The sequence below is a fragment of the Artibeus jamaicensis genome, unplaced genomic scaffold (assembly GCF_021234435.1).
Source record: "Artibeus jamaicensis isolate MK-2021 breed Jamaican fruit bat unplaced genomic scaffold, CSHL_Jam_final contig_3152, whole genome shotgun sequence".
NCBI classification, from domain to species: domain Eukaryota; kingdom Metazoa; phylum Chordata; class Mammalia; order Chiroptera; family Phyllostomidae; genus Artibeus; species Artibeus jamaicensis.
The window spans coordinates 2,040,283-2,067,312 of record NW_026521729.1 but is presented as its reverse complement, the minus strand read 5'-3'; the positions used below and the strand labels follow the sequence as shown (position 1 = coordinate 2,067,312).

At 48.1% G+C, this 27,030-nt stretch overlaps 1 protein-coding gene and 1 non-coding gene across 4 annotated transcripts in view; both read left to right on the top strand.

The window, feature by feature from the left end:
- The window catches only part of NUP93 (nucleoporin 93), an 80,872-nt gene that overhangs the window by 27,213 nt on the left and 26,629 nt on the right, over nucleotides 1–27,030 (top strand). The window contains exons 1-3 of one of the 3 annotated variants that reach the window (XM_037141522.2): nucleotides 9,467–9,720; nucleotides 21,416–21,478; nucleotides 26,598–26,726. In XM_037141522.2, coding sequence (XP_036997417.1) covers nucleotides 26,607–26,726 — 120 coding nt within the window. In that variant the 5' untranslated portion in view covers nucleotides 9,467–9,720; nucleotides 21,416–21,478; nucleotides 26,598–26,606. Of the gene's footprint in view, nucleotides 1–9,466; nucleotides 9,721–21,415; nucleotides 21,479–26,597; nucleotides 26,727–27,030 lie in introns of those variants that run through there. The other 2 variants (XM_037141520.2, XM_053663193.1) reach the window with 2 other exon arrangements.
- On the top strand, nucleotides 5,453–5,585 carry LOC119046493 (small nucleolar RNA SNORA21). Its single transcript, XR_005081996.2, has one exon. It is a non-coding gene; the product is annotated as a small nucleolar RNA SNORA21 (small nucleolar RNA).

The window sequence follows — 27,030 nt, the reverse complement described above, 5'->3', positions numbered from 1 at the left end:
CTTCCTTCTGCCCTTTGCATCCCACTTTCCTCCCTGTCTTTCCCAGCCTTTTAGACTGGCTCTCCGAGCAGTCGTTGCTCATATGAGCGGACCTCCTTTTTTCCGGTCAGGTGGTCAGGTGTTGGCTGTGCAGTCTCGGCTGTGGCACGAGTCCTGCAGCCTGGAGCGTGTGCCCTCCGAGGCCGCCTTGCTGTGTAGAGCGAGCACAGACGAGCTGGAAGGCCGTACCGGCCAGTGGAGAGGCGGCTCTGTGGGGGGAGCCTGGCCTTGCGGGCCGCCAGAGGTGGGCCTCTCTCCTTATGTGCTCCCCTCACTTGTGTTTTCTGCATAATCTGCTCACGTTTGCCTCTTTAATGGGCACCCTGAAGTTGCGTTTCCTTGTTTTTGGCCCTTGCTCAAAGCTTCTGCTTCTGTTCTACTTTTGTGCCTTTGGTGCCTGACTCAGCTTGCTGTTGAGTGTGTGAGAGTTTTCCGTTACAGGACATAGCAAAAGGGTTGATTGTTCATAAAGCCACATCCTAAGTAGAGAGGATGACGGGGAAGAAAATGACCAAGGGTATTTAATTTTGCTTCTCATGTTTTAGAATGAATCTGTAAATTCATCTAGCTCCGGCCTTCATATGTGTTCTTTACCATTTGTTAACTGTTCGCCTTACCAGCGCATTTGGGGGGAGGGCGGGGTTATGGACTGAGGCATATTTGGGAGCAGCAGGCACATCGCAGACCCCTTCGGGCCCCTCGGTTTTTCCTTGGGAGCTCAGGAAGGAGAGGAGCTGCACACCTCATCTGTCCTTGTATTAGCTTTCTACCTCCAGCTGCTGTTAGTCTCCTTCCCCATCTTCCTCGTGCCCCCATCCCTTCGGCCACCGGAGAGAGGCCCTTTCTCAGTTGTTCCCAAGTGTGGTGTCCAGACCAGCCTCAACGTCACCTAAGAACTTGTTAGGAATGCAGATTCTCGGGCTTCTCCCTAAACCTGCCAGATCCAGCTCTCTGGAGATGGGGTCCCCAAATCTGTTTTCACGAGCCCTCCAGTTTGAGAGCTACTGGGTAAGGAGTAGCAGAAGGCTGACGTGGGAAAACCTTGCTTTTCTAGCCGTCTGCCCACTTAATCTTGATCCTCCCATTCATCAACCCTGAACTCTCAGCCTACAAAGTAGTATATTTATTATTTAGGTGTTTGAATCCATGAAGAACTTTTTACCACCCTTGTTTTTATCTTTGCTTCATGAAGGACACAGCGGTCAATAAAATATATGTTTAATACTTAGGTATATTAAAAACTTATGACTTATAATTGGCCATTGATTATTTTTTCACCATGGAGGAATTGACTGGCACCAAGACCATAGCTCCAAACACGCTGCCTGAAAAGCAGCCAGACCCCAGAGGGGAATGAAGATGGACAGGAGGCAGAGGGAAGGAAGCGGAGGGATTAATAATCTCGTATTAGCTGATCGTCATTACCCTCTGTGAGCACTGTGAGCGGATGTGCTTTGGCTTCTGCAAATGTTAATAATTCATGGGTGGACCATGCCAAAGGGAAGCCTTAAATCTGGTCTCTCAGCAGATTAAGTACACCGTCTGCCTTCAGTAGGAGCCAGGAGAGATGAAAGATGGACTGTTGTTTCTCCTTCACGAACCCGGTCTTCTCCGCGTCTCTCCTCGGCCCCGCACATCCTCGTTTTGTTGACTTTTTCATGTGCTTCTTTCCGCCACTCCCGGCCCACAGGAGCGAGTGCTGGGGGCCTGGGGTCTGCTGTTAGTGACGTTGGGTTTTACTCTTCCTTAGCTGCTAGTGACAACAGATGCCACGAGAAAAAGCAGAAAGGCAGAATAAGTATTTCCTTGGAAATGTCTAAATCAGGCTGCAGATTTGAAACATCTATTACAATGTGCGGCCTGTGTTTTAGAAATCGTTTGAAATGACTCCTCTTTGTTTGAAGAGTCAAAGATGCGGTGTTTGTCCCGTAGGTCCGGTGGCGTTTTCCCATCTTACAGATGAGAGAACTGAGGCATAAGGTGCATTTTCAGAAATTGTGGCTAGGTGGCCTTCTGGGGCACTAGCTAGAATGTAATTAGATTAGGCTCAAATACTATGTGGGTAGCTACACAGGCACATGCAGATTCAATTCTAAATGGCAGTTTGCCAAGAAGCACCACAGTCGGAAAAGGTGGCTAGAGTCTGCAATTGTGTAGATATTTCTAGACCTTCTGAATAACGGTGCCCAACAACTGAACAGGTTAATCAGTAAGTACTCGTTGAGCACTTAACGCTGGGCGTGATGCTTTGTTGAGCGCCCTAGGTGAACACGATACAGACCCACCGTCACGAGGTTTTCCGAGTTTTAGGCCAACCTGAGGGACTCATCTGTCTGACACGTGCAGGATCCGCTTCAGGGAAAGAGATGGCAAAGCAGCAGAGCTGGGACCGTGTTTGTCACCTTCAGTCACCCTAGTCGTTGGCTGGAGGACTTGGTGGTAAGGAGCACATTGACCAAACCGGACCATTGTTTTAAAAACCCACCCATGTCACTGTGGGAAGGCTGGCAGAGCAAAGAATGGCGTGGGCACAGCAGATTGAAAAATCAGCTGAATTTTCAAAAACTGTGTCAGAATTGCAGATCCTCGCGTTCCTGTGCTGGAGACCGGACGGGTGCGGTACAGGGGCGAGGGCCTGGCCCGCGCCTCATTGCAGGGCAGCGTGAGCTGGGGCGCAGGCAAGGCCGGGCACCTCACCGGCCGTGGCTGTCCGTCCGGACTGCAGGCGGTGGCTCCGACCAGGCACCGACTCTGCGCGCCTCTCGCCCTTCGCCTAGGCCTGCGGGTGGCACCGCGTTTTCCGTTCCATGTTCTCTGTTGTTATTTCTCATGTGATTTTTACCAGGGTTCTTTTTTTTAAGGCTGTATCCTTGCATATAATTTTATTATGTCTTGATTTCAGATTTTATTTGTTGCTTTGAAGAATGCCATGTTCAACTTTATAGTAGAGATTACTGAGAAAACAGAACCCTGCCTATAATTTTCCTTCGTAGAAAAATTTCAAGAGCCTATGTTTTATAAGTCAGTGAGCTTGGAATTCTGACCAGATAACAGAATACAGTTTTTCCCTCGTTTAAATCACTGAGGATTCGGTAATTTTAGTAATTCTTTTCTTTTTAAAGAGGAGTCTTTTTTTAAATCAGTTTTTGTCCTCATCAGTGTTTTCCAGCCAATAGCAGAAATAGCAAATATGTACAGAAAAAAAATACATGAGAATTAGTGTCTTTTCTCTAAAGTAACAGTAATAGCACCATGGACCGGCTGTAGGAAGCAAATCCAAACTCTCGGTAACTGCATTCGTGGGAATCTTGGGGCCATATTGAGGTTTAGTTCTCCTTCAGATAACAGGTTCCCTGTGAAATTTAAAGTAGAATTTGAGAGAATCCTGTTTACACTCAACCTGGTACTAAACGCATCTATCGAGTGAAGTACACTGGTAACAAGAACTGGCAAATCGGAAGCTGTTCTGTTGTGCTCCCCCCCCCCCACCCCCCAGTGTAACAGCTTAAGATTTCATGCAGTCTGGGCTCAGGCGCATACCCTTAGAGTTTTTGAGGTCAGTGTCCCGTAAGGCTGTGCAAAGAGCTCTGTGAGCAGGAAACTCAGGTCCTGAGTGACCTTGGCCAGAATCTAAGTTTCTCTGGGCCTTCTTTTCCTATGTATGCCACAGGGGAGAAGAAGTGCCCCTGAAATTTTGTGGCTATGAGACGGGTAAGGTTCATACAATTTATTATTTTATTTCTTATAAAGAGAACTTTTTCATATAGCCTAAAAGTTCTTGCTGAAATCATTTGTTCCCTCTGTGTAAGTATTGAGATTTGATAGATGCTCTGTGTGTGTGTGTTAGAGAGAGCGCGCACACAGACCAGCGAGCTAGCTCTCTTCATTCCGAGTTTCCGAAACCTGGACTGCAGTGTGATGAACTGCCCTGAAGGAATATTTGGGATGCTTCCTCTCTCCCTTTAGCCTGTTTTCATTAGTAACTGCATTTCCTGGGGAACTACTTTTTGAGAACTTGTTTGAAGTGGAAAGGGGTTGAGTTGCTGGCCCACCTCTCAACCTGGTTCCCAATCTCTTTGGTGTGTGGCATACTGGGGGCAGGGCCCTTGTGCACAGGAGCTTCCCTGTGCAGAGAGAGCCTTCTTTTCCCTCCTGTTTCTTGACCTCTGGGTAGACAAGTTTGCGTATGAGCAACAGAGAATGGCCATGATCTGTTTTACTGTTAACTAAAGACATGCAGAAACTGTCTCGTTTTTACTGATTGCCTGAGTCCAGTGGTCCCCCACATAAACAGTACTCAAGGTGAAATGTCACTGATGACATCGGCAGATTGCTGTCTCATCCTCAGCTGATTTTTCAGGACAGATTGGCTCTGGCCGCCCTGCCACTGACTCTGGGCCAGGACCGTCTCCTTTTCCCCGAAGCTCCTTGGCCGTAGATGCAGCTGAGAAGGAAGCCGACTTTGGGAACTGAATCCTGTTGGTAATGATGCTTAGTCACAAAGAGGAGCTCGACGCCTCTGCACGCTGGCCAAGGGCCATGTCAGCGTTTGTCGTACTACCTGAGGCTGCATGTATCTCAGGGAGCCGAAGAGATCGGGAAGAGCAAATGACGAGCAAGTAATATTCATATTCAGCTCCCCTTTAAGTAGTCACCTGCATCTACCGTGGGCAGGGCCCTTTTAATTTTTTTTTTTTAATAAAAATCAGCGTTGGGGAAACGGTTTTCTTGAGCGCCCTCAAGGTCAGCACTGGGGTGGGCACTGATGATGATTAGAGTAAATACGAATCGCGGGCACTGCCTTCTGGGAGCCCATTGTCTTCCACCTGGAGAGCCAAGCCTAACATTCCTGTACAAGACCAAGTTGTCCGAGAAAGAGCGAGGTGACAGGCAAGCTGAATGGGGATGGCATGAGGTTCTAAATGCCGAGGGAGTTCAGAGGAGCGGAGAGGTAACGATGAGTGGATGTGGGGGTAGCTGGGGGAGACCCCTGCAGTAGATGGGATCCGAACAGGCCTGGAAAAATTAAATGGGTTTAGCTTGCAGGAAGTGAATGGGGATGTGAGAGTAATGACCTGGCCCAAGGCAGGTTATATGCTAAGGAATAGAATCTGTCAGGGAGGGGCACGAAATGTGGAAGGAATGGCTGCCAAGCAGCGGCCTGCGGGCAGTCCTTGCTGTTGAAGGTTTTGGAGCAGGTAAATGCGAAAAGGAAGGGGGGGGACACACAGAAGTTGCCTTGGCCAGTGAAAGGATCCCTGCTCGGGTGTCCTTCGGAGGCACTGTAGCTACCCGGCCAGGACCAGGCTGGTGACCGAGAACGGAGAGGAAGGGATGTGCAAGGTGCCTGTGGGATAGAACACCTGCCGCCCTTGGTGGGCTCCAGAGGGATGTTCAGAAGTGACTCAAGGAGCCCCTTTGAAAAGCACTCGTTGGGCCTTTTGCTAATGACCCACTGAGCCGTCAAGAAAGGGCAAAGTAAAAACACCGCTTTTGGGTGAAGTGGCAGCATGTGCTGTTCTGCTTCAATCGGGGGTGTGACAAGGGGAAAGAAAAGTGACTCAAGGAGAAGGCGTGGTGCTGTTGGTCAGGGCTGAGAAAGCAGGCTGATTAACCAGATCGAAGGTTGAGAATTCTTCTCAGTTTTCGATGTTCTGGCAAGAGAACGAGGTGGAAATGCCACTAAAATGTTGAGAGAGAGGATGAGAAACACTGTTCAGAGAATGGCTCCAGACGGAAGTTTCCAGAGCCACTGATCTAGAGGTGAGAGCTGTGGCAGTAACACGGAAGAGGTGCTGGGGCGAGGGCGCCAGGTCTCAGCGAGGGGAGAGGAGCCCTGAGGAGGATGGTGGGGGTGGTGGGCTTGGCGGCAGCCAGGACCCTGCTGTGCCTCGGAGGGCTCGGCCCGGGGACAGTGACTGCCCAACCTCATGTGGCCTCTCATTCTTAACTCTTTTAGAAGCATTAACCCACCAGTGATACCACTTGATCTTCCCAGCAGCCCAGTGAGCCTGGCAGAAGGGGGGACAGAGCTCATGGGGGATCTGTGAGAGTGTGATTTTGGGGACAGCCCCTTGTGTCGTCATTCACCTGAACGTAACGTCGCTGATGGGTACTATCATTCTACTTGAACCACAGAATTCGATGGCTTCCTTTTTCTGTTCTGTGATCTTATTTATTAATGATTACAGGTTAAAAAGGGGGGGGCTACTAGTGCCACACCTTCAAAAATGTCTCCTCACCCTCGTGTTTCAAGTGTGGGCCGAAGGAAATCAGAACTACCCCCCCCCCCCCCCCCCCGTTTTTCCCATCCTACTCAGAAATTTGTCAGAGCCATTGACAACTTTGGAATCTGAATATCTTCAGTTGGAGAAAGTGTTCCCACTTTTCTAGTGGTCTTATACCCGTACTTTGCCGGGAAGTTCCTAAATGGACTCATTGGGAGAATCTGTCGAGAGATGAAAATAAAAATGACAGACTTGAAATTTTTCTCTGCAAGATTGCACTGAACTCTAAGGAACTAAGTGCACGCTTTGTTGAAATTTTATATGGAACACGGCTTGAAAATTCAAGCCTTCACCCGAAATTTGGAGATTTTTCAGGTACATTGAGGCTTTAATACACTTCGGTCATTGCAGTAGTAAGATGCACGTGTCTTTGCACTTGTGGGTGTCTAGCTATCTTATATAGTGTGTATCTTGTATAGTGTATATCTCAGAGCATGCGTGAGGTGCAGGTCAGCTGCCGCTGCAGTTTGAAATGGGGTGGTTCGAAAAGATGGTGTTAATCCCCTTTGGTAGAGAGGGTTAGATGTCATCTCTGCTATTGTATCAGAAAGCCAGTTTTTATTCCTTATATTAATAAATGCTGGATCCACTAGCTGTCTCCCTTTTCTCTTTGTTTTAGTTTTTGGTGCTTAGGGCCATGGAAGGCCCAAACAAAATGAAACAAGGGACTACCAGATAGACAGTTAGGAATGGACCACTTTGTGTTCAGTAAAACAACTGGAGGGCTACCTCCTTCATAAGGTCATTTCCTTCCAGTTGACCTTCACACACGTGTTCAGGCATCTGGTGTCTGCAGCAGGTGAGGTAACACTTCCCAGTACCCTGCGTTCCGAGGCCCTTTGCAGCCAGAATCCGGTTCCCTTAGATTACTCATAGGTTGGGGCACAAGGGAATCCAAGCCAGTTTACAATTCCTTTTAGCATAAATATCCCCTTAATTTCTTTGTTGGCTGTACTGATGAAGAAAAATGTCTTAGTAGTGAGTGACTCAATGAGATATTTCTTGTTTTGTTTCCTTAGTAATGAAAGGGGGTTTTCTCATTCACCTGTGAGTTCACAAGGTTCCCTCAGAGGACAGGTTTGACCGTTGGTGACATGGTTTGCCCAGAAGCCCACTGGGGTCTTGGTGTTCTTTTTTTCCTCGCCCCCTCCATCCCCAGGCAGAGGCTGTCATTGCTGCACAGCCACTGTGCTCAGGCGCAGTATGCATTCGATCCCAAACCAAAGAGTTTGTTTCTTGGACCGGTTTAGAGAGAGGTCCCCCAGATTTGTCTTTTGTTGGGTAATTGGAGTGTAAGCCGAGCCTGGTTAATTTCACAGCTACTCCCAACACATAGTTTCTCCCTGTCTCTGCAGTTTCTGAGCTGCTAGTGGTACCTCGTGTTGGGTCTGGAACAAAAAAAGCTTGAATTGTGGAACGTTCGCTGCACCTACTATAACATCTGCTACGGCATCGAATAGCACTGTCGGTGCGGTTAATTTTAAGTTAAGGGAAGAAACAAAACTAGAAAGCTCCTGAGATTTACAGCACTTGGTAACACACACCCCTCCAAATTATGCATTTGGTGTGATCACAGTGAATAAAACAAAGGAGACCATGAGCTGATTTTTATGTGGGTAATGTAAGTTCTTTCATTGTTATGTTCATTTTCTCTCATATAGTTTTCTCTTTTTTTTATAAGGCAGAAAGGTTTCAAACATCTCAACTCTGAGCACTTAATTGGCAAAAGTTCTATTGTAAGAGATACAGATTAATTATATTAGTTGTTTTTCTTTTAGAGGAATAAAATCTAACTTGTTCTGCTTCTTTAAATACCAACTTGATGATTGTAGATGAATTTGGCTACCTTAAATAGCCAAATTCTATATGCTAAGTAGCCAAGTTAATATTTGAATAGAATATATATATATATTTTTGAATTGACACGGATTATGTGTTCTTCAGGTTCTGCAGTATAGGTGTTGGTTTTGCACCCAGCTGATTGCAATTGTAGGGTTTGCGGATGTTGTTTTTGAAGATGAAAGAGCCTTTGTCTTGCTTTTTCTTTTGCATTCTGCACCGTAATGACAGTCCACTTACCTGCCTAGCCCGGCTTTAATCATCTGGTGCCTGCTTCTCAGTGAGGCTTCATCTTCGATTCTTCACAAGCCTCCCTGCAATTGCATAGCTGTTTGCTGCATTGCATTTCTTTCAGCGACAGTGAAAAACACTTGTTCGTATTTCAGTGTAGACATTAATTCTCAGGTTATACGTTAAAGCACAGAGGGAAAAAATCTCTTCCTGAGAACACTTTTAAAAACCATTATGGTAGAATGGGAGTATTCATGACTCGCACATCACATGTTTTCCCCTAAATGTTGTACAAAGAAGTAACAGTTGAGCTGAGCATATGTTAATGAAAGGTCTGCATTTCCCTGTGTCACTGACAGTTTCATTGGCTGTATATTCCTGAGATGCAAATAACCTCGCTTCTGTTCAAAGCTGTAATTAATGTGAATAGCTGTTTCAACAGTATCAAAATCTTTTAACTGCTGAGAAGCCAAACCTTTAAGATGGTGAGTTTACCGTTCTGGGTGAAGGCCAGTGCAGTGGACGAGGGCGCAGGCGTCCGAGATGCTCGTGTGTCTGGGCTACACATTCTGTGGGCTACAGTGGCAGGATCTGCCTGCTGCTGTATAAAATCTTTTAGCCACCATTTATTTTAGCACCGTGGCTTGTGCAAATTTTTGCTGCTCAGTTAAGGGACCAGCTTCACAACTGGGGTTACAATCTGCGGCTACAAAACTGCATCACAGTGCAGCAAATGCATTTTTCACATTAACCAGACATGACAGCTGAAGCGATTTTTAATCATGCAAGATGTCGGAAGTCATCAAAAATTCACATCAGAGTAATTGCAGTGGCTGGGGTGGGGGGTGGGAAGTATCATAGCATTCCTTGCCTACATGTTTTCTCTCCCCCTCTTGAATCTTAACTTGGTACAGTCCGTTAACAATAAAATACCCTTCTGTAACCTATAAACTGTTACTCCCATCAGTTTGTGCTTTCAAACTGGTGTCTGACTCCTGCATCCGTGCAAAGCAACTGCGCCCTGGGGGCTGCGAGGCACCCGGTTTAAGGGGCCCTGCAACCTCGTCTGATTGGGCTCTTCAGCGCTTCAGTCGTATCAACATTTGCAGGGCGTTCTCTTTTCTTTTTCCTTCTCTCTCTCCTCTGACTCCTCTCTCCTCTCTTCCTACCCCTCACCCTCCCCCCACCCCACTTCCGGCTGTTTAGAGTGGGAAAAACTTGAGCACTGGTTCTAACAGAGCTCATCCCACACGGAAGGTAGAGAAGAGCTGCGGTGACCAGCGGCACCCGCCGGTCTGGAGCTCCTTCTGCTTGAGGGCTGCAGGTAGGACTGCCTTTGCCTGTGTTTTGTGAAGAAATTAAGAGAAATGCACCCAGTGAACAGCGTGGCAGCGTGTTTCCTCTGAAAGACAGGGTCTTGGCTTGTTTAAAATGTTGGGATAAGTGCAGAGGCATTAGCTCGTGTGATAGAAAAAGTACTGATTTTCCTGAGAACTGTGCAGATCTGTGCCTTGTGATTCTGATATTTTTCTTTTTTTAAAAATCTGTTGGGTGGGGCAGAGGGGTATTTGCTTAAAGATTTAAATGGTTATTTAGGATCGTTGCAGGCTTCATCTTCAAGTGGTGAGTAGTGTGGACTTAGGATTTTTTTAAAGATGCTTGTGAAGTGCAGTTCTTATTTGACGTAAAATAAGGTGGAATTTCTTTTCTATAACCAGATTTTTTGGGATTGTAGGTGTGTGTGTGTGTGTGTGTGTGTGTGTGTGTGTGTGTGTAGGATATTTTACCAAGGAATTCAGTCATTTTGTATTTTGTTACAGGGAAAAATTAGAGGTGTTTGGAATTATCTCCCAGGAAATGGGTTAGCATAAGGCTTTATGTGACAAGCACTAAATAGTAACACCAAAGACATGATTCTTAAAGTCATTCTCTTTTTTAAATTCATCCTCAAAAGAGTATGCATTAAGTCCTTTAAGTATATTTCCAATTTTTGGTGTGGAGAAAGTGATCATGTAAGCGAAATGAAAACTTTCTAAGTCATGCAAGCATTATCTGGAGGACAATAAAACTGTAAATGTTGCCTCCAACACTTTGAATACCTTGAGTAACATGGGAGAGAAAATGCTTTTACCTCAGCATTAGAAAGCAGCTTCTTGTTGTCTTCCCTTGCAAACAGCAAGCAAAGACAATGATGTGTAGCTTTCCATCCCAAGGACCGTCTCTGTGTCGTGGGACCGTGGGGTCTGGACCTCAGCGCTGGGCTTCCTCCGCAGTGTGGACTTGGGAATTGCTCACCCGGTAGGGAGATGCGGCTCCCTCCAGAGGTGTGGGACTTTTGTACTCCTAACAATGGGAGGACTTGAGGGGCTGGCAAGTGGGGAGAGAGGGAGGGCTTCGCAAGGAAGGGACAGGAGCTGTGAGGTCACCCCCTCCCCCGTGCACTGGAGGGCTGGAGGTCTGGATTTGCCCAAGACCCGGGCTGCTTGAAAACTGTCACCCAGTGCAGCATCCCAAAGAATTGGTTTCTGAGATGAGACAATGAGCTGTGGTTTGCTTGTTGTAAAGATGGAGGAAACCTCTAACACTGACCCTGTGTGGGAGACGAGTCAATTATCCGTGCCTGGTACAGTTGCAAATCATCTTCCTTTGTCTGAAGTGGGTGGGTGCCAGCGCCTCCATCAGAGCTCCTTAGTTTAATGTATGGAGAGTGCCTCAGCCACCATTTTTAACAGTTAGCTGTCTCACGGTGAGGTGAGCGGGTTCCGGAGGCGGCTGCAGGGTCATTCACGTCAGGTTTGGTGCCACGAGAGCCTTCTCGCTGGAGAACTCGGAAGTGGATTTGCACACTGCGTGGAAGAGTTCTCTGGGAGGGTGGAGAACATTCCCAGAAAGAAAATGGAATCCTTTTGTCTACAGTAAGTATTTCTCATGCTCCTGTAGCGGTGAGAGGTGGGAATTGGTCTTTGATTGAGTGGACAAGAAACACTAAAATGAATGCCGCATGCGTTAGAGGTGTGACCCGGGGTTCCTGGATGTGTTGCTTTAGTGTGTGTGTCAGGAACTAAGTGTGAGATAATATACCTGAAATACAGGTTTCATGAATGATTCTAACACATGCTTTTAATTATGCATTGCTAATTTAAGGTGTTGAGAGGTATGAATTTATTACTAGTTAGATGAAAACAACACTTGAGAGAAAAAAAAGAAATCTAAGTAGGGTGTATTTAAAGGTGTTCAGGCTTCTTTTCACCATCTTTTACAGTCAGTTTCTTTTCCACGCCTAAAGAAAACTGCTGGATTTTAGGTTTTTTAAGAAAACACTTTCATGATCTCTAATAGCTGATTAAAATATATAAGAAAAAATGTTTTAACAAAGCAAGATTTTGCCCTAAAAGGTCAATAGCTTGGGGCTTTCATGCTCATTAATGAGGATAATTTTTAGTGCCTTCTGTTTAATTAATAGTAGTGACTTCTAAGCTACTTGTGGAAAATTCTTGTTCATGAGTGTAAGCTTAGAAATCTTGATTCTTTAAATGAATTGGATTTGATTTGGCTCATTCCTTTGTTCCTTTATGCTGTCAAAGGAAACAAGTGAATTTTAATTTTGATTTGTGTTTATCTTTTTAAAGGCACTTAACCCTGAAGAGTTTAAAGTAAGTGTATGTTACAGTAAACTGTACCGTGAAGAATTTGCTCAGAAAGCTTTCGTAGCTGTTCCAGTAGTTGCATCTTTGCAGACCGGGGTATCGGAGAAACCTTTTAACTTGATGTGGAATTTATAAAGCCAGCTGTTCTTTCAGGTCTGGCCGCACTAGCTGTTCACACCATTCGCCGGGTGCTGCTTTCTAATTATAGATGTTTTTGAAACTAGAGGAGGGGAGGCTTTTCACATCAGGCTGTTCGTCGAACTAGGAAGGTTCGGTTTCCTAAGTAAGCCCTGTTTAGGATCCTACGAAGATTCCATCAAGCTTGCAGAAATCTTACGGATGCTTGAGGGAGAAGAGCCCAGATCTCTATGTAATTTTTTTTAATCCCGAGTGGGACACTTAACATATTACTTGTTCGGGTGCATGCAAAGAGAGTCTTTTTTCCTTGGATTTGATAAAGGCTTGCACTTGGAAATAAGAGAGTGTGAGTTCAGCAGATGAGAACTCCATTTCACTGGCGGCTCTGAGTACATAAACCATGAGTGCATGGACAGTGTGAAGGGTGTTAGCCTTCTTTTGAAATTTTTAAACTACAATTTGGTTGAAGATGCTGGCCGTCTTTTCTTTCTCTGGCTTTCTGTACAGTAGGTACTCAGGGGAGATGGCAGAGGCCTCCGCCATGGTCTGCTCGGGTTTGGCTCCTGGGAAGAGGCCCCCTTCCCAGTACTGGTGGGGGCTTCGAGTCTCTCAGTCGGAAGCTCTTCGGTTTCCTCGTGAGATTTTAGCCTGGCAGGTAGTAAAGAGCAGGGCTGGTTCTTCTGCTACCAAAAGAGTGCATTTGTGTTAAACCTCTGAGAGTCTGGCAGTGAGCGGCACCATGTAGATAAGCAGGCGTGCGGGCCTGCGGCACTAAGATGGCAGGCGCATGGTGGCCCCGGGCGCTCTGTGACAAGAGGTGACCGCATGTGACTCATTTGCCTGTCTTGCTAATTTACAGTTACTTTTCCTTTCATTAGAAGATAGACATTTTCCTGAAATAAAGACTTAATTAGCATTTATACGTGGAGAGTTTCCAATCGATGCTTTTAAGAAATTGTGGACAAATATGGATAAAGTGAGATCTTAAGTAGATATTTTATACCAACACTCGTGAAATTCCTTGCTTTGTGCCGCCTTTCTTCTTGAAATGTATAGACTCGGTCCTTGCGGTGTGAGAGGCATATTCAGAAAATGGAAGGCAGTACACTCCTCCTCTGTGGCAGGGTGGAAACTAGCCTTCCCGTGACGAGTTCTCGGTGTTTGATTCTGATTTTCATTCCCGTTCTTGTGGCCTTTGGTTATTTCATAGGTAAAATAATGTCAGCTGCCCTCAAAAACAGAGTTTATTGCATTTTGTGGTTCAAGATACAGATAATTTTGAAAGTGAAGTCTAGTTACAGTGGTAATGACAATGCTAATTTCTTACTGCTCCCACCTGCCATGGAGTTGGAATTTCTGGAGCTGGCCTCAGAGTTCATGTAGTACAGTCCGCTCACCTCGCAGTTAAGGAAAGCAGAGTTTACTGTAGTTAAACAACCTTCTCAAGGCCATGCATCTGGAAGGCAGACGCTTTTGCCCCCACTACAGGACCCCCCCACAGGCACCCCCCACTCCTGACCTGTGCCACGCCTGTGTCTGCATCCGGCTCCACCCCTTTCCCTTTGAAGGCTCCCTGGTGACTCATGGACCCAATGGGTTGGGCTTTCAGCAGGTCTTGCCAAAAATGACTTATTGAGTCTATATTATAGTAAATAATATGCATTTATAAATATATCACATAAACCATTGTTTAAAAAATAAGGTACATCTTGCAGGTCAAGCTCTTAGGTTCATTGTGTTGGCTTGGCAGGAAAGGCAAGGTCTCCAGGGACAGTCTCGGACAATCCCCCCAACCCCCCACCCACTCTGAGCTGGGCAGAGCCCAGAGTTGCGAAGGCTCCTTCTGCTCCAGGTGCGAGGGCCCCACAGCACAGGGTTCCCCCTTCTCCCCTAGTTCGGATGGAGAGGTCCGAGCTCCTTGTCAGTTTTGGGTGTTTTCTGTTTGAAAAATGGTCTTGCCCTCTCTCCTCCTGTTACTTGTATTTGTCACTCCAGCTCAGCAGTGTTCCACGTTTCCCGGACCCGCGGTGACACTGGTGAGCCGTGCGTCCCGCAGTACAGCAGGGGAAAGTCCACTCTGACGAGGTGAGGTCAGAACGCTTTCCAACTCAATTAAGATTTGAGAGAGAGCATGACACCCAGCCACGGTTAGCAGAGGAAAACCATGACAAATTCCATTTAAGACAATGGGAAGATATAAAAGAGGTCTCTGGTTTGCTTCACTAGATAAATACGTTTTCAATAAAAAGGAAGTTCTGGACTAGAAGAAACTGCAGGGAAACCAAAGCGTCTGTTCCTGTGACAGGTGGGAGGAGCCGCGCTCCATCCCATCAGCACGAGCCATGCTGCAGCACGGAGGAGCCTCGGTGTCTGCCTGCGGCGTCCCTGGCGTCCACGACCGACCGACACCGGTGCGGTGCCGGCAGGGAGTTAGCGCCGCACGGGGTTCCTACACTGACAGCGCTCCGAGCGCTCACTCTCTGGATAGAACTGGAGGCTCCGTCCTGAGCTCCAGAGAAACCAGCCTGGCAGAAACCGCCCGGCCCCCACCTGCCGGGCTTGGAGACACACCCTCTGCTCTGGGTCATTCCCGCAGCCCCCAGGTCTTGCCTTTGTCGCCCCTTTCCTAAGGGAAAGGACACTAGATCTGACAAAGCAGGGGGTCCCTGGGTCTGTTTGACTTTTAAAAAAATACAGGGTGGTTTCAATGAGTAGTTTTAGAGTGAGTTCTGGGGGGCTGTGGGAGGGGGTGTTGGCCACGGAAAAGGTCACTATTGAGGCATTTCCACTCTTTAAATATTGCCGTGCGGTTTTAGTACCAGAATTCTTCGAACCTGGGCTGATCCATCTCCAAGATGGAAATCAGTTCCCCAAAGACATATTAAAGCATTTCTTATTGCCCCTTGTTGTACCCTCCTTGTCTTGTCTTTCCGTCACCTTGGAGTGGCTGCGGGATTAACGCTTTAGATCTGTTCATACCTCTGGGTGAGCAGAGACCTCTGCTGCTGCGTTTTGGAGCCCAGCACGCTTCGGCGCACTGCTGTGTTCCTTTTGCACAGCTGGATTGGAAAGGTTTCTCTTCAGATCTTTCCTGTCCTTGTGTCCGCAAAGGGTGCCCCAGCGAGTGTGCTGACTGGGTGAGGGGTGGTGGGGAGGAGAGAACATGCTCGGAGTTGCCACCCTCACCTGCTCCCACGGGGCCGCCTCAGCAGCCCGAGAGCAGTTGAGCAGTTGGCTGGCTGCCCTCCTTCTCCCTTTCTTGACTCCTAGTGTTCCTGCCCCCCCCCCCCACGCCCAACCCTGTTCTAGAAGTCCAGAGCGTGGAATGCCAGCAGAGGCCCAGCGCTGCTGCGTGGCTGGTCACTGCATCCCGGCCCCTCTCACGAGGGGCAGGCTCTGCTTCATTTCTTCTGGAAGTGGCGAGGTTATCTGCATGGAGCAGATCACATCCTCTCCCCAGACCTGTGAGCAGCAGGGGGAGCTGCTTACGCAACCCCGAAAGGTTATTTCGGGACTTGCTGGGTTCAGGAGGAGAGGGCGTTGTGCTGAAAAGCACTGCTTCCCACTGGTGCCTAAGCGGCCGCCGTTGATTACTCGTTTCTGTCGTGCTTTAGACCACTCACTCCCCTCTGCACGGAGTCTCCCAGCGACTGAGCTGGACAGATTGCTTTTGCTCCTCTTTCCTAGAGGGCCTGGTGGCAGATAAGAATACCCTGGGCCCCTAAAAGGGACAGAACTGGCTTTGCAGCAGTAGCACAAGACACTTTAAGTGGACCTCCTATGCTTACTTCCCAGAGGCAGCCGCCTGGTGCCTTGGTGTGGAAATAGAAAGAGGCATCTCGTGTGTCACGTGCCCACACAGGGTTGACGAGGGAGGTGTGCCTGCTCCTTTTCCTTCTGGCCACGGGGAGTTCTTCCTCTTAGATTCTTTCTTTCACCAATGATGAAGATCTTGGGAGTTGGGATTTTGTTACAGGATAGTCTCCTCCCTCCGTCCCTCCCTCCCTTCCTTTCTGTTCTTGATGGGATGGCATGATAGAAAGGAGGAGTCCACAATAGGCAGTTAAATGGACTTATATGTGAGTGACTCTCTCAGAGGCCGGTGGCTTTTCCAGAAGGCACTGGTGAGATGGCATTGTATCGTGGCGGTATGGGCATTCTCTTGAAGGGACCAGGGCGTGCCAGAACACTCACGTCAGAATGCTGCCTGCCCACAAGGCCCTGGGCAGGTCCCGGAGGAGGCATTGCTTGGAGCTGTGTATTCTTGGGTGCAGAATCAGCCTTCCTGCATGCTTTTGAGTTTCTCTTCAGCCTGGGAGACTTTGTAGGCCAACCTGTAAACCAATTTGAGTTATGGGAGTAAGTGATTTGTTTTGCCTGAATGGACCCAAATCCATCACGTACTTGTATGACCCTGTGTTTAACCCAGTAGTAGAAACCATGTACAAAATGGGGCCGTGCAGCCTGGCGGTGACAGATGGCCTGGTGCCCACACAGCGCCATGTTACAGAGCCAAGCTCTGCCACCTGTGGCTCCCGAGCCGCCTGAGCCGCCTGCCGGCGGATGGATATGCGGAGCTGGCAAATGGTGGGTCTCCACCGCCACGCCTGCGGGTCTGCTGCCACCTGCTGCACGAGAGCAGCCAGGCTTTTGCATAAGTGCACAGTGAGAAACCCTGCAGCAGCGTTAAAAATAGGTTACAGTTGGCGACGGCAGCCCTGCCAGCTCAGCGCTGCTTTCTGCCGGGGTGATTTTTGAAGATATATATAGATAGATTTTTTAATGCGCTCTGCGAACAAATAATTTAAAATATTAAAGTTTTTGCAGAAAACAAGCAGTGAGACTTACTGTAAATATTTAAATTGGAGAAGAAAGCCCCAATTTGCTACGCAGTCTGTATTCCACGCAAAAGGAGATTCAGGCTGACTTCTTATGTATTCTTATTTTGTTACATTAAACATTGGTCTAAGAAAGTTACCAAACGTGCTATAAACAATATGAAAGTTTCCCAAATCCTGAAAATGCCCCGATTTTAAATTTTCTGTCTTCATCTTTCGAGTTTCATCCATAATGCACGTGTCTTTGCACCTGAGAAATTCCCTGAGGCACTCTCTGCAGGCCCACGGATGAGGCTGATGGATGGAGTGTCAGCACTGTCTGACCAGCCGGGGCTCCGAGTCCTGGCAGGGCTTCTGCATGTTCATCTGAAAACAGTATCTTGCCATTTCCTTCTCCACCTTCTCCTTAAGTAGCAGTTTTACTTTCATAAAAATTTCACCCAAGAGAAGGTTGCAGAAGAGATCATTCAGAAATTGGGAAGAGGCGTTGGAGAGGTTACAGGAGTAGGCGTTTTCCTCCAAAGGCACTGAAGCAAAATCGTGGATGTTAACTCACTCTCCAGTCTTTATGGAAGTTAGACATTCTCCACTCCCTGCCCTCCCTTCTAACAAACGCAGTTCTTATTGGAATCCTTGTTTCATTTTGGAGCTGACCCTCTCCATTATCCTGCTTTTTAAGTTTAATGTTGATCCGCTTATATGTTATTCCATCTTCATTGCCTTCCGAGCTGTTGCCTGTACCCTTGCAAGACCTCACCATGACCATTTTCTGTTACTGCTTGCATTTGTTGATATTACTCTGATTTGGAATGTTGGTTACAGGTTTCCTCTTTTGTATGCAGTGCGTGTGTTAAATGAGAGGGGATACGGGACTTTTGTTGCGCCCGCCACGTGTTTTTGTCTGGCGTCTGATACCTGCCGTGGGCACCGCACTTTTCTGATCTGGCGGCCTGGCCACGTGGTAGGCAGAAGAGGACAGACATGGAATGGCCCTCTGGTGTTGAGGGCTGTGGAAGCTTTGACTTTGGCTCTGTGGGGCCACCTTAGACTAATTATCGTATCTTTTTTCACTTTATTTTTTAGCGATCAGGCAGTTTGTGATCTCTAATTCAAACCATTTATGTAACTGTCTAACAAAGCACTTGCAGGCGGGTGGGGAAGGCCTGGGAAGCATTGGTGTCTGCCCTTTCTCTACCCTGTTCTCTTCCCCGCCAAAGTGGGTACTGAAATTTCTCTTGCAGATACCGTAAATTACTGCTTACGGTTTTCACTTTTGGAAAGCAAAGAAGCTGAGAGAATTTGGCCATTTTACCAAAAAAAACATCCTTTTGCCCGTTCTGTTTTTCTGTGGTAGGAGCTAGCTGCCGCTGGTGTTCTGAAACCTGAAGTCTGAAAGGTGACTGTGTAGCTTTACCGCCATCTTTCTCAACCCGGGCCGTTGAAAAGCCAGGTTGGCGGCCAGGTCCCTGAGATCCGGCCACACGTTTGATAGCAGAATAGGCTCCCCTTGCGGTTACCTGCTGGGTCGTCCTGTGACAGTGGACGTCACAAGGCAGCCTGCTTCCTCCGTTCGAGGTGGAGCACGTGGCTGGTGATGCCGCCTGGGCGGGTGCACGGTGTTTATGGCGCCAGAGCAGTAAACACTGATATTTCGGAATGCTGTAGAGTTGACATGTGCAGCAGTAATTTCCAGCTTTTCTGTCTGTGACCTGTAGTAAGAAACGCATTTTATACCCTGACCCAGCCCATTCACACCCGTAAGTGTATATAATTGAAAGAAGAGTTCCACAAAACAGTATGTGCCCAAAACAGATATCCCTGTTGGACTTTATTTCATTAAAAAAATTGCTAGTTGATTTCATGACCAAGTTATGGGTTCTGAGCCACATTTAGAAAACCAGTTTTAAAGGAATGCCAAAAACTTGACGTTTAATGTCTCATTCCCCCCCTGCCATGTGAGGTAGGGGGAGGGAAGGCATAGATATGCAAGTATAACATACCTGTTTATTCCACTTGGAAAAGGGGTTAGAAAATTCAGTGTCTAAGTCTGAGCTTTGCAACTTACAAACCATGATGTTCTGAATATGCAACCCCAGCATTTGAGCGTTGGTAGAAGCCTTAAAAACCATCTGGTACAGCTTCTTAACTGTTTAACCTATTTTTTTAATTAAAACTTAAAAATATTCAGTTCCAGTTGACATCCAGTATTAGCATCGGGTGTACAACACAGTGATTAGACATTTGTGTAACTGACAAAGGGATCGCTTCAGCACATCTCACCCGAACATGTGCTAAGAACACACTTGCGGTGTGGAGAGACAGCCTGGAATGGGGTTAAGGTGAGGCCCGGAACTCGAGGTGTGTGTGTGTGTGATCGCCGTGTCCATGAGTGTGAGTGAGCTCCTACTCGTACTGATTTAAGGGTGGTGCCCTGTGAGCCTTCAAGTTCATCACCTGGAAAGGGGGACTGACAACTGATGAAGAAAACAAATGTAGGGTATTTCATGCCCCTCCTGGACTTCATCTTTTAGAAAGGAGAGACATTTTCCTGATTTAGAAGTTTACTGTTCCCTAAGTATCTCAGAGACCGTGTGTCTCTGGAGAGAACTGTGTGCGAATTCTGCCTCTGCCTCTTCCTGGTGGGACCCCTTGGGCAAGTCAGTTAAATGCAGAAACCTGTTTCTTACCTGTAAAGTGGGGTGGAGGCTGCTCCGTGTGGCAGGGAGCCCGCCCAGTGAGAGAAGGCTCCTCCTGGCCTGCCCAGCTCGCCTCTGCAGGAAACACATTTTCTGGTGAGCTCTGCAAGTGTCCCCTGGGGCGCGGCACGAAGAGTCTCACTGGACGGTTGGAAGGGCAGGAGACACACACAGAACAGGGAAGTCCAGGGAGAGATCTGTGGGACACTTGGGCTGAGGTAGGTGGGTTTTTGCCCAACTTTTAAATTCTTTAATGTGCCGTTTTTTCCTGTGTGGCCTTGAAAAGAAACGAGCTGCCACTAGATGGTGCACTGGTCCAGCACCATTCCGACAGTCAGTTACTGTTTGTGAGATTCTTTTCAAAAGACAGGTCACCAGTATGTGGTTTTTTAAATGTGAGTCGTAGTCTATTTTGTCATTTCATTTTAGAAAAGAACAAAGGAAGAAAAATAAAAGTTCAAGATCTATATATTCTCTGGGCTTCGTTTATGGTATAGAGAAAACCCAATTGCATATAATGGGAACGAATACTTTAAGGAAGGAAATAGTCTCCCCCAAAGCCATGTCTTTTTCTTCTTTTTCTTCCTTAACCACTACTGGAAATTTCACTTCTTGGGAAATTTTTAGAATTATGTTCCTTACAGAAGTGTGTTGCTTTTCAACAGATGTGTCTAATGATTGTGTGCGTTTGTGTTTTGATTGTGCGTATGTATATGTGGGTTACATGCAGATCTGGGTGCAGTCAGAAAAAATGGGATGGGCTGGCCATTGATGGGGAAGAGCAAAGGAAGCCCAGCGAGGGGGCGGGCGCTTGGCACAGCCCCTGCCATCCCACCTGCAAGGAGAAAAGTAAGACCAGGCCTTGTATTACAGCGTGTAGGTGGATCTCACGTGGAGGGCAACTCGAATTCTTTCCTGTTTCGACTGAGACTTTGATCTTCACCTGTTCGCTGACAGGTCATCTTTCTTCTTCCCACTCGGCCCCCACACCCCAGCTGTGGGAAAGAAGCTGCACCCCTGTGCGAAGGGCAAGGGGTTGGCACGGGGGCGGCCCTGACACCCACTCTCTCTGCAGCTGTGGCCGGCTGTCAGCATGCTGTCAGGACAGGGACCCTCTCTGCTCCTCGAGACCTCAGTTGGAGCAGCGAGGGCACTGAGCAGCAACAAGGAGATCACCCTGGGCATCTCTTTTTTTAATGTTACAAACAGACCTGTGTCTCGTTGATCCTAATAATAGAGCTGCCGGCATTGGATGTTGGGCGAAGCCCTTCACGACCTCATCTCACTTAGTGTTCATTTCGCATTTGAGTCAGTTAAGGTTTTGAGAGTCCGAGCGGCTGTAGATGGGAGCAGTTAGCGCACTGCGGCTGGCTGCAGGGCCCAGCTGCATCCGTGGAATGGGGGCCATTTAGGAATTGAAGGGCAGTCCTGACCTCACATCTCAGGTTTAGAGGACGTGGGACTCTCCGCTGCTGCTTCATGGGACTTGACCTCCTGACCGTCATCACGTGCTCCCAGACTGAAGGAAACTAGGGGACAACTGTGAAAACCACCGGCTTGGATACTTCCGAGTCGAGAGTTTTGGGAGGGTGAAGGTGGGCAGGGTTGAAGATGTCCTTCTGGTTTCTTCCCGCTCTGTGCTTTCGATGTTTCCAGGGTTGATTCGAGCCTGAGCTGTGTCATTTCTCCCCCTTCCTCAGGGCTTCCTGAAGAACGAGAAGGACAATGCCTTGCTGTCTGCCATCGAGGAGTCCCGGAAGCGGGTAAGACACGCGCCTGCACGTGGACGGTGCACAGCCATGGTGAGGGCAGCGCTGTGTCCCGGCAGCGCCGGTCCGGGCGCTGGAGCCTGCGTGGAAGGCCCAGCGCTCTGACCTGGACAGGGACGCGCCAGAGGGAGCTCTGCAGGGGCTGTTTCTGAGGAAGACGTTGTGCCTGTAGGTCCTTGTGTACTTAGTTAGTGACAGGTGCCTCTGAAACACTGGACTGGTCGGTTATTTATAAATTAATCTTAAACTGGAAGGTCCAGACAATTTTTTAGTTTTGTAGTAAAAAAATGGTATTTTGTTTTCTCTTGAATCAGCAGTTCAGAGGGACAGTTTTGATCACTGATAATTTTTCTCAATTCCCTTCTCCCTCATCACCCAAGTTGACTTTCTGTGCTACAGTTGACATACAATGTATTAGTTTTGGGTGTACAACATAATGATTCAATGTGTGTATTCCTTATACTGGATCACCACGGTAAATCGAGTAACCTTGTTTCACAGTGCAAAGTTATCACGGCAGTACTGACTTTCCTATGCTGTACGTCACAGCTGTCACGTCTGCGGCAATATTTTGCAACAAGCATTCCCTCAAGAAGCTCAGAGATAACTTATTTTACTAACATGTGAATTATCACCATTTGTTTTGGGCAAGGATTAAAAGATCGAAACCTTTCCAGAACTTCCCACTACAGAGTCAGGTTTTCCGCCGGACTCTTTGGGAGGCGGGAGGAAGGTTAGCGAGCGTGTGGAGTTGGTTCTAAAAAGGCAGTTTTTCCCGGGAAGGGGCTGGAGGGCCCGCAGCAGCCCGCCTGCAGGGGGCACGTCCACAGCAGCGAGCGGGCTGCGGGGGGAGCTCTGTGCTGCTGTTTACTTATGTAATCCTCATATGGCGAGAAACACACTTCTGTATTATTTATGGAGAAAGTGATAAGGTGAAAGGCGCCGCTTCTCCGTGTGCTGCACTGCGCCGGCCCACGCGGGCCGAGCTGTCTCAGCTGGGCTGATGGGAGACGGCGTAGCAGGCGGCCCGCGGCTCTGACTCGGAAGAAAATGTTCCAGAGGACTGACATGTTTCATTATTAGAGTACCGTTTCCCAAAATTTAATTCATTATGGTTTTTTGGTGTAAGTGCTTATTTCTATAAATAGGGAAATTCACTTGATTCTAATTCAAAAATATTTTTTAAAGGTTTTTGTTGTTGTTTGTTCACGCTTGGAGTGAGCTACCCACTTTAATTTTCCTGCTGTAAAGGACCGGTGAAATTAACTTAGGTCTGTCGAACGCCACCAAGCCCTATTAATCCACTCACCCCGCGGAACGCGTTGCTGGAGTTGGCAGTCTCCGAACATTGTGCCACACTGAGACTATATGTGCAGCCAGCCAAAACATTTAAGTGACACACCACAGTGCAAAACGTGTACATATGTGTTCGTGAGGGCGCCAGCCTGGGGGGAGACCTGTCACCGGATGGGACCCTGGGATACTGCCACGGAGCAGGAGTCATTTTCAGACAAAGGGGAGCAGCTTCCTGGCATTTTGGTGCTAATTTCACGTTTGAATAACTTGCCAATGTCCTGCTGAAATGCCAAGAAAACAAGCTGCAAAACCACAAATGTGTCCTGTCTTTTCCCGCTTGGTGCCTCCCAGCACAAACAGAACAACATTATCAGAACATATGCAGAGCCTCTAAAAGCCAGCAACAGCTCAGTAATAAGCAGGTGTGAAGTCAGGGCCCATCACCCTCCTCTCTTTATGAAAATGGGGTGCGAGTGCCCCCACCTGGTCTCAGCTCAGTTGCCCAGTTGCCTCCCTGCCTTCCCTTCTTAACTGTGTTCAAAGGGCCATATCTCCACACAGAGCTCGAAAGTTCCAGTTTAACGTCTAATCGTTTCTCTGCTGCCGCGTCATTTTCTGTGGTTTGTCTCGTCTTCCTTTAATTTGAGACCTTCGCACACCCTTCCAGGTTATTCTTTCCTCTTCCTTGGGTTTCTTTCCTTCCCGCTCCTAGTGTTCCCTGCCTCCCAGGTCTGAGTCGGGCGGTTCTGTTGGTTCCCTCGTGCTCTCCAACAGTGAACACCCTCCTGGCGCACCCAGCCATCCGGTGGGTCCGACGTGGGTCTAAAGGGAGTAGGCTGCAATAGGGCAGATGGGTGGCTGATCATGGCTGACGAGCCCACACGTTGGATGTTCCATTACCTGTGATGTAATTAAGAGATGCTGGGGGTGGCACGGTCAAGGGAAGAGAATTTTGACGTTGGGCCATTTATTTTTACTTGAAGCTCTTTATCACACTAACGATGAATGGAACCACAGAGCTGTTCATTCAGGTTATGGGGCTGTTTCTAAATGCGTAGCTGGCACACTTCTCAGATCTAGCTGAGGATCTGAGCCCAGAAAGCTGCCAGTTCCCGGGATACTTCCTGTGCTGCAGAAGCAGGAGTTCTCGGCACACAGGTGGGCAGGCTGATCAATGGGACGGTTCGTCCCCACTGGCTGTCGCCCTGATCCTCACACGACGCTGGAAGTCTGCCCCCACCCAACTCATCGGCAGTGTCCCTCTGGATGGTATGTTGTCTGTTTTCTTCAGTCGCCTTCACTGCTCTGCCATCCTTGTCCCTGAGAAGAACTCTCGTGACACCGTAGTGTCCTGGATCGCACCAGTCCAGTTTGACCAGTGCCCTGCTCGCTGTGGCGAGCTCGGAAGCCCTGCCCCGCCTCACTGCTGCGCACCCTGGGCCTCGTGCCCCCGGCCCTCCGTTCGCCTTGCCGGGAGAGGCTCAGGCTGAGGCCGGTTGGTTCGACCACTAAATAGTATGAGTTTTAGACTAAACTGTGGCTCGCTCATGCATTACTTCTGGACACCTTCTAGAGTGTCCCCTCCCCCACCCCCACGTTTCGGTCCTCACATACTTCTCTCCGTTCAAAATACATGGCAAGAGAAAATGATTTTTCTCCAAGTACCTTTTCAATCCAGGCCCACCGATGGGAGCAGTCCATTCCGCCTGGCTCTCGGGGGGAAAAAAGCCGGCGGAGCACTGTCTTGAGAGTTCCTGGTACACATGTCTCCCTTTGTCTTCCTGGCACCTGTTAGAAAAGGGGTCCGCGGATAGATGGGCCAGAGTCAAACTCGGAAGGTGGCACCCCTCCCTGATTATTTTTGTGTGTCTGCTGTCTCTCTCTTTCACATTTTAAGAAATATTGGTCCTTAGTCGAATATCCCACTTGTAGGAAGAGTATATGTGATTTTTCTAACAGTTTCCAAAGCGCACATGTATGGCTATTATCAGCATAAATTATCTACATTGCCAAAAATAAAGTAGGCGTTACTAATACTCATCCCTTGGGTGCTGCCTAATTAGATGCCAATCCACTTGTAATCAGATTGCAAATGAAATGGCTTTTGGAAAAGTGGGATTAAGCTGATGGAAACCTGCTCTGCCAATTGAAGAATAATAGGCCAAGAACGGTCATGATTCAGTATATTTCCCCCTGAGAGGTTTCACTTTGTCTTTCCTTCCTCTCTCCTCCCTTCCTGACTTGTCTCTTTCTCTCTCTCTCTCTCTCTCTCTCTCTCTCTCTCTCTTTCTTTCGTTCTGTCTCTTTCTCTCATTTTTTTCCCCTCTGAGTGCATGCCTTTGCTTCGGTAACAACTGCCGTGTTAGGAGTGAGTGTTAGGTAGACAGGGGTGGGGTTCACCAGCTGTTTCAGAAGTGACTTTGGGTAAACAGGGAGGAAACCTAACCTTAGAAGGCTGGGTTTGTTTTGTTTTGTTTTGTTTTGTTTTTACCGGTTCGCCCCCGCCTATGAAAATATCACTGTTTCTTTAAAAAAAAATTAAGACACTGGGAGAATCTTTTGTTTTTGTGTTTTCTTATCTTAGATGCTTATTAAATCTTAAGATACCATTGATTTTATAATTCATCATTACATGCACCACAAAGAAAATAAACTGACATGCTATCAATTGTATTATGTAGCCTAATATGAGAGGTTTGAAAAATAGACAGGGTGGGGGCAAAGGAGGTTTACAGTTGTAAGTACGTGAAACAGTTTATTCTTGTATTATTGTCTGCTAATTATTGTATTGTTTTCCATATGAGCAGCTGTGCACCTCCTTTTGCCTCACTCCGTGTTTGTCTTAGTAAGAACATGAAAATATGTTTAGCATCAGTAATCACCAGGGAAATACAAACCAGAGCTGTGAGGTATCACCAAATACCCAGTAGGAGGGCTGCTAGCCCCCAAAACAACGAAGTAGTAAGTATTGAGGAGGACGTAGAGGAATTGGAAACTTTGTGCACTGTTGATGAGATTGTAGAATCCTCGGCCTCAATGGAAACAAGCCCTCAAAAAGTTAAACATGAAGTATCACGTGACCCAGCAGTTCCATTCTGGCTGTGCACCCAGATCAAAAGCCAGAACTTGGAGAGATGGCTGTCCATGCATGTTCGTGGCACCACGGTTCATAATGACCAAAATGTAGAAGCAGCTCGGCACCCGTGGATGGGTAAATGGGCAAGCGCAATATGGGGAATGCATACAGTGGAGTATTATTATCGAGCCTGAAAAAGGAGGGGCGTTCTGCGTGCGCTACAAGGTGGGCGAGCCTTGAAGGCATTACGCCAAGTGAAGTAAGCCCCCCGCAGAAGGACCCAGGCCCTGTGGCTCCACTTCTGGGAGGCAGCCGGGCAGGCCGGGTCCTAGAGGAGCAGCAGCACGGTGGTTGCCAGGGGCTGGGAGGGGGAAGGCCCGGAGCTTCACGGTGCAGTGGGGACAGAGCTTCAGTTCTGCGGGGCGGGAAGCGCCCTGGAGAGGGTGGTGGTGACGGCCGTGCAGCACTGTGCTCAGTGCCCACTGCACCGTCCACTCAAACGTGGTTGGGGTGGTAAATTTTGTTACGTATATTTTACTGCAATTTTTAAACCTTTCTCATGTGTGAGACTTAATGAAATAGGGTATGTTGTGAACAGCCGTCAGTGAACTCTTCGAGGGTAATTTTTCCAGGTAATTGCTTTTCCTGTACAAATGGAAGGGTGGGAGATCGGGGGGCTTACAGGACACCGTGTGCTTTGTTTTTCCGCTCGGGCCGCCTGTCCCTGCTCGTCCCCGGCAGACCTTTGGCATGGCCGAGGAGTACCACCGGGAGTCCATGCTGGTCGAGTGGGAGCAGGTGAAGCAGCGCATTCTGCACACGCTGCTGGCGTCGGGAGAGGATGCCCTCGACTTTACTCAAGAAAGCGAGGTAGGTCGAGTCCAGGAGATAAACCACTGTTAATAAAATGCGAGGTCAACCAGTGTTTACCTGCCTGATCGGGGCCACCCTGGCACAGCCCACCCCCGCCTCCCCTGGACACACTGTCGTTGTTGCCCCCACCCCTTCACCCCCATCTGCCTGGACCGCCTCCAGCATGTCTGGCGGCGGCTGCTCAGCTTCCTTTGCTGAGCTGCCCTCTGGCTGTTTGAGTGTCCCAGGGCTCAGCCTTTGCCCTGCCGTTTCCCCCTCAGTCACTGCCCCTTGGTCTTGTCTGCACTTGTGGCTTCAAATA